Source organism: Thunnus thynnus, chromosome 17, assembly GCF_963924715.1.
Source record: "Thunnus thynnus chromosome 17, fThuThy2.1, whole genome shotgun sequence".
Lineage (NCBI taxonomy): Eukaryota > Metazoa > Chordata > Actinopteri > Scombriformes > Scombridae > Thunnus > Thunnus thynnus.
Window position 1 is genome coordinate 12,254,168 of NC_089533.1, and position 7,838 is coordinate 12,262,005.

Here is a 7,838-nt window from a genome sequence, read left to right on the forward strand (position 1 = left end):
TACCAGCTGGATAATGACTGGTCCTCTCCACTCACATGTCTCCTGTGCCATTAAGTGTCCTGCTCAGTCCCGTATACAGATCCTGCTCTTCTCTGCACTACAATAATCACTTTTACTTATTTTTTTCTGAAAGGAAATCTGTTTTCGTTTCATTTAATTATTCCAGAGGCCTACAGATAGATAGATAGATAGATAGATAGATAGATAGATAGATAGATAGATAGATAGATAGATAGGTAGATAGATGGCAATAAATACACATTCAGAACACACTTATCATGCAAGCTTCCAGAGGAATAGGCCTTATTATAAGTTTATAACAGCTTATGAAATACTCAAGTCTCATTACCCTAGTCAATCAATTAGCCGGGTCATTTGATCCCTCAGTGATTAACTCCTGGTTAGTTATGCTTTGCTCACTGTGTGTGAATTGTGGGTAGGAGGTTTTCTGCCATCTGGTGTAAAGACAGAGGCACAGCTGCTTCATCTCTTCTCAAACGTTTCTCTCCCGTTTGAGACTTTCAAGACTTTGGCTTTTGTCAAAGCACGTGAATACAAATAACAATTATTTGCAATTTCAGTTATTATAATGAAGATTATTTCCTTAATTAATTTTCTGGTCTGTTAGTTGCGATATATAAGATAGTCAAACCATAAAAGATGACAAAAACCATCAAATAATTCACATTTGAGAAGCTGGAACAGGTGAATTTTATCTTAAAAAGTTGCTTAAAGGATGAATGATTCATCGATTATCATAATTCTATTACACATTAATTTGCTGTCAATTAATCAATTAATCGACTACAGAGTTACATTCAATAATGCTTTTTGCATAAATTACTTCAATAGTTGTCCTTGATTTCACCCAAAAAGGAAGGGTGGGGGGGGTAATTAGACCATTTATACTCTGGAAGTATAAGGATAGTTTGAAAATGGAAATGGAAAAGAAAGAATTGTATTTAAGTAAATTGAAAACTGCAAATAACTTGGAAAATATGGTCAAGTCAAGTCAATTTTATTTGTATACTGCAGCCTAATATCATAAATCACAAATTTGCCTCAAGGAGCCTTACAGTCTACACAGCATATGACACCATTTATCTTTAGAGCCTAAATATAAAATATCTTTTTTCTTTTTCTCATTCTGTTTTCTATTTTCTAATTTCCATCTCCACCAATCATTTGAATTTAATGATCTGTGTACAAATGAAGGAGGGTGTGGGCCTCCCATAACGTGAAACCACAGAGTCATTGATGTTGTTAGATAATGAGTTTCTAAACGGAAGCCTCACTTTCTCTTTCTCTAAAACTACAAAAAGTCTGTTCTTTTCATGCAGAATTTATACTGTAATATCTTAAAGTAATCTGCCAGTAAAAAAAAAAAATCACCAAAAATGTTAAAATCTAGATTCAAACAAACTTTTAGAAAAGCTGGTGAGCTCTTACCGGCAAAACTTGCTTTGTATACATTACACGCCTGCAGCTACTTCACAGTCAAAGCCTTTTATGGCAGTGCTGTTGACACAGTGGCCCACATATTAATTAGAATGCATCATTTCTATATTTACTTGTACTTATTATCACCTTTTTAAACATGCTGTGCTTTTATCTGTGGCTTGTCTTTGGACAGTCCCTAATATAATGTCAGACAACAAAGCACCAGCTTCACATGTGTATTAGGAACATATAGTGTCACAGTTATACATTTACTGTATGTTGATAAAGCATAAATAATATTGTATTTAGATTTATAACTTATATTATCTTATTTAAGCCTCACTGTGTTGTGCATTATTGATTCACGTCCACTAGATGGCTGTAAATCATCATTTGGTCACTTGAATATCAGAGGAAGTGAACATACTGTAGTGTACATCAACAGTATGAGGAGTGTATCTAAAATGGCTGGAGTCAAAATGATTCCCTCTCTGTTGATACAATGTGATATGATTGATTTTGTAATGTGTATTAAAGGATGTCAAGTTAAGGACTTTGACGTATAATGTAGAAATATTTTCTTTGAAAATCTCCACCATTACTGTGTCTTGTTTTGACTCTACAGTGGATTTAAGTCAGTGAAAAGTCTGTGCATGCCGTTTCTTTTTTCTGACAGTCATAAAAGTAGCCTATAGGTATCATTTTGTCTTAGACTACAACCCGACTCAATCTGATGACACATACATGTACCAAAGCCCATCCTGTTTTGCTGCCATGAAACTTTCCCCAGGCAAAGTAAGTACCAAAGAAAGTGAAACCACAATCACTGACCTCAATCAAAATTTAGATGCGGGTGGTATTTTTTTAAGAAGTGCAAACAGTCGGGTAAACAACGTATCTTGACATTTTGACAGTTCCACAATTTATGTGTTTGTGACATTTCCTCTGATGCTTTTCTCTACTATTTTACTATGTCAGATGAAGGATGAGATAATGATAACAATGTGGACAGTATTTAGATGGGATTAGGTTTAAGAAAGGGCATTTGCTCCTGGGATTAAAACACGTCTATCACCCATGTGTATTTGTGCATGCTTTATATATTTCAATTATATATATATTTCATTTTATCTCCTTAGTTTCTGGAGTTATTAGCCTTTGTTCAAAGATTTTCAAAGAGGAAATTGTGCTGAGAAAAATGCTGTTGGAATCTTATATCCCAGTTTGAAACCCCTGATAACTGCTGAAATAATGATTTTCCTTGAATTGTTTTAATCAACTTTCACTCACACACTGTACATTACTGAAGTGCTTCTAGCAGTTTTAATATGAAGACGTATATGGGATGAATATAAATACATATACAGGGGGAAAAAAGAGGAAATAGTGGCAAAAAAACAGCAAGGCAATGACTTTCATAATTTACAAGAACTAAATCTAAAAAAAAAAAAACGATGATACATACGCCATAACCATCGCCCAACCCTTCATAAAGTCTTATTATAAATACGGAACCGAGTAATTCATTTTGAAATGAATTTATGTCAGAGTTCTTCCTTCTCTCCCTGGCAGTGAGTCTTGTTCCTCCTTTTTGTCTGTGCATTGTGGTGAGTAGGAGAGTAGGGCCAGCCCCAAGATACAGATATGATCACGGCCTTCTGTGTGTGCTTTGTAACATATATGCAGGGGAAAGTACCATCTGGATTCCTCATTGTTCTATAGATACTCAGGGCACGGCAGAGTACAGTCAGACATCAAAACGTCCTCATCACATGCACATGCTGAGCTCAGGAAGCGAACATAGACACACACTGCATTTCGTGAACAGCAGAGGAAACCCAGGACCTGTATTGTCGTCAGCTCTTAACATAGACAAACTTGTCATCTGTCTTCCTGCGTTCCCCAGGCTCAGGCTCCACTGAGCTCTGCCGTCGGACTGACGATGCCACAGATTATCCAGCATACCCTGATCCATGTCCTGCTGTTGTGGACCACCATCCTTTCTATTTTCCAAATTGTGTTCATCGTCCTCTTATTCACAGGTGGACATCATGCGCCGGTGAGACATCTTAAGATATCATCAGATTGAGTTTACAGGGTGTAATGATACAGTATCTTATAGTAATAAGATACAAACTTTACATTGTCAAATTGTGCAACAGTTTTGTCACATCAGAAAGAACTAACGGAGTATAGAAGGTGAATGTCAGTACCGGTATGTTGAAACACCTGCTCGGTGCATCTGTTCTTTTTTGTGGTTTTGGTAGTCACACAGCTGGTGAGAATGATACCCATATTTGTGGTCTGCAGCAGGATACAGAGACCCTTGTCATGACTCCAAATAGTGAAAGCATTCGCATAATATTCTGATAGAAATGTTTGCTTTAGATCAAGCCATTTGGAGCATAATCATGAAATGTATAGGAAATATAAGTCTAGCATTATTTTTGACTACCAAGCAAATATGTTTAAATGTTTAGAGTCAATATTTTACAGGAGAAGGCTTTTTATAGACAATGCTTTGCATTCAGATTTTTGATTTAGCAATATATCAGTGTATTTTATGTTTCCGTCTCCAGCTCCAGTTTCAGAATAAAAGCAATGCAGCACTGGGGGGCTCAATGCCATTGCAGGCAGACAGTCCAACTCCGGTAAGATAACCCCAGTTTCAGAGTTTGTGCTTCTCCTGTTGACCTCGGTGTGTTGTGCTGTGTTATGTATTCTCACAATCTGCATACATCTGTTCTTGGTGATCAGAATGTCATGCTATTGATGTTAGATTTTTATATTTTTACTCTGCAAAAAACTGCAATCCCAATATTCCAGACAATCCTGTAGACCAGGCAAATCTATCTCAAATTACTTCTTCTCAGTTACTATGTCAGTCTAACCGCCCTCGTCACTTCTTGGAGGAAGCACAGTGACGTCATTGCCACATTCGGGGAAATGCCACTAAACTAAGCTGTTGTGTCTTCATTTGCCTTCTGAAGATGTGAACATTTTATTCTGTTCTCACTTTTAAGATGAAAGTACTAGTCTCATTAGCACAATTTTAAAAAATCTAACTTTTACATAGTTGGTCTGTGTGTCTGTGTTGAAGCCATGTTTGCAACATATTTAATGTTAATATTTTCATTAATAGATCTCTTCTTTTTCAACAGTCTAACAACAGGCCTCACTGGGGCAGCATGATCACCTATGTAGGAAGTTCAGGTAAAGTTGTTTAAGTATTTTCATTCAGAATGAATGCACAAATTTGTAAGCAATGAGTCGGGCTACAAAAACAAGCTGATGAAAATACAGATAATCTTGTGATCAGATCTCTCTAATTCCAATACAATATAATTTAATAAACATGTAACAGATTATCAGAATTGAATTCTAAGAAAATAAACACAGCTAATAGCAGCTTTTCTGTCACCCACAGTCAAAAACACAACGGTTTCATGGAAGGTAAAAACAACGGGTTCAGGCTTGATCTCTGAAGAAGGATGTAATCTGACCATAAAGAGGGATGGATATTTCTTCCTGACTCTTCAGGTGACACTGTCTTCATGTGAAGAAAAAAAACAAATGGTGAAGCTGAAGTTGAAAGAAAAAATTATTCTGCAGGGTACGATTAACACAAACACATGCAGCACAGGCCTCCTCGGCAAGGTGCAGGGACTCTCTGCTGGAGGCGAACTGATGGTCACCATCGACCCGCCATCCACATCGATTGTTGCTGATGAATATCTCACCCACCTGGATGTCATCTACATGGGCACGCCTTAGATGCAATTCTGATACAATAAATATATATTCTAAATCCTTGGCATGTTCCAGTGCCCCTGTCCAGCTCTGTGATCCACCTTTTGGTGGCCCTGCATAGATGCAAAGATGGTTGAGTGTACTTTGCCGGATCAGCAAATCACTTGAACATGTCCCTGCAGTTAGAGAGGTGTCAGACAGGGTGTCACAGGACGAAGATGATCTTTTACCCACAGAGTGGGTAAAAAACCCTCATCCCTTTAAATTCTGGTCTGGACTATACAGACCCCTGATACCCTTAAACAGAAATTACATTGATTTGATGTCCAATGATTTTGTCCAGTAAAGTCAATATACTGTATAGCAGCTCCAGGATTGGTCTAAAGTTGACGTCATCACTACAAATCTGCTTTCTACAGTTATGCTTGCGGGGAAACTTTTTCAAATTCACGCTTTAAAACACAGCTGTATGGTATTATAGAAATAATGTGAAGTATACTGTAAAATCAGGTGGATTTCCCCCTGTATATTTTATGGATTAGGAAAAAAATGTTGGATTGTTCTCATTGCTTCTCAAATAGCTGAGATCAAGGAGCTAATTTTTAGTAAGTGAAGAAGGTACTCAGCATAAACTGATCTTACTTGATTGTTTAAATTTTATTTCCTTGTTGGAGTTTAGTATATTTTAAATGTGTGATAGGTAATTGCAAAAATGAATTACTCTGAGCTGCCACATCGATTGGCGAGCAAACTACCTTTTCAGCCAAAATATTTTCACTGTTGCTTTTTGCTGGTTTATTATGTTTGAACTGTATGAATCATATTTATGTTGTAATTATTTATTGTTTAAATGCAGATATATACAGTATGCAGGTACACAGTATACTGTATATAACTAAAATTCCACAGTCAGATCAGCTAATAACCAATGAATGTATGTCACTGTGTGACAATGTGTGTCATTGGATGACATATATTGTCAATGAATGTATGTACAGTTTTTTTTATTGACTATTGCAATAATCTGTGGCTAATATTGTAAGCTACATACTGGACAATGTAATCTGTGAGTGTTTAAGAAAAAGGAGAAAAATAAAGTTATCTCATATCTTTTAACAATGATTTTTAAGAAACTGAATCCATTTATTTGTTAATCAAGTAAAAACAAGAACCACAATCACATACATTTGTTTTCATAATCAAATTTAAAATGAAAAGTGAAATGACTTGACAGAGGTGATCGCCTTCACTACTTACTTACTTACAATATCATACTGATGACACGTGAAAGCACGAGTCCTGGTGGTTTATGTGGAAAGTTTCGTGTGAAGAAATATTTGGTTTTGTTGCTGATTTGCAGTTGTTTTTAATTAACAGAGGAACTGTTTGCGCTCCTGATGATATCGGTACATTAGTGTGATCACACATTCAACAAAGGCATTGCACTTCTGTACTGTAACCGTGAAACATTTTGTCATAAAAAAGTAACAATGATATTAAAAACTACATCTTCTTCACACTGTTTCTTGTCTCTGATGTGTGTATCATATAGACAATAACAGAGCAGATGAATAGCGTGATGAAATCGTGCTTTTGTTTGTGAGTCATTCACGAGACCCCAGATATAAAGTGAAAGTGAGAGGTCATAAGTTAACAGTGGGTCTTCACTGCTAATGAGTCACTAATAGAAAGATAGTGGGACCCTCCCTGCTGTATGCTGTCGAAGAATATGCCCTCCAGATTCTGATAAAGCCAAATCATTTGACTTACCCAGTCATCCAACATCATATTAACTGACCTACATCACAGCAACAGAGATACAGTACACAAAAAGTAACTGGAACAAACATTAGTCATCACAGTCAAGTCACAGTGTTTCCAAGTTACTGAGGTTTCATCTGAAAACTCTTCATTTCCAAACCTCGGCCGCAGCGTCCCATATCTCTTACCACTCTCTGTATTAGCTGTTACCACCACAGCTTTCGATTACACTGGGTTGAAGTCCAAGATGCATGAATTCATACATACCCAGTTACCACCCACTCACACAATTAGAGGTATCAGCATGGGTTGGTTTGTTCCTACATTTGCTTTCCACTGCCTAATGTCAAGGCAGACGTACAAGAGTTGTTTAATTAATATAAAAATACATAAAAATATGCAGCAGCTTCTGTTGAAACCTTCATCATCTCTTTCCATCATTTCCATCCAAATGTCAGTTTGTCAGTCAATCGAAAGTGAAAAATGTTCATTCAAGCCTTGCTGTTATATTTCAGTGACTGTCACTACCTGCCAGTAAATAACGTCAAAACATTATAATAAAAGGATTATCAAGAATTCGAGATCTGTGAAATTATTCTTATTGAGAAGAGCAACATTCACGAATCCAGCCACAAGACTTCATACCTTGAGTAAAAATAACATTGCTACCAAACTTGAGGACACAAAAGTTATGAATTTATCTAGTTAAAGACACTGTATTTTCAGTGAATTCAACAGTAATGTGCCTAAGAAGTTAAATGTCAGCACCACACTGTTCTCTACCTGCTCTGGAGGCTGACACAAGGGGACAGTATTTAGCTGTGGACTGTGTGCTGTGTACCATGACCACATCTTTCAGTTTTGCTTTGACAAGAAAAATAAATAAA

General features: G+C 36.6%; 1 protein-coding gene across 1 annotated transcript; it reads left to right on the forward strand.

Annotated features, from left to right (window-relative positions):
* Positions 1–3,034: 3,034 nt before the first annotated feature.
* tnfsf18 (TNF superfamily member 18) lies at positions 3,035–6,656 on the forward strand. Its single transcript, XM_067570952.1, has 4 exons — positions 3,035–3,499; positions 4,020–4,091; positions 4,602–4,653; positions 4,868–6,656. The coding sequence occupies exons 1-4, from the start codon at positions 3,383–3,385 to the stop codon at positions 5,212–5,214; spliced, it is 588 nt and encodes a 195-aa protein (XP_067427053.1). The 5' UTR covers positions 3,035–3,382; the 3' UTR covers positions 5,215–6,656.
* The last annotated feature ends 1,182 nt before the right edge of the window (positions 6,657–7,838 follow it).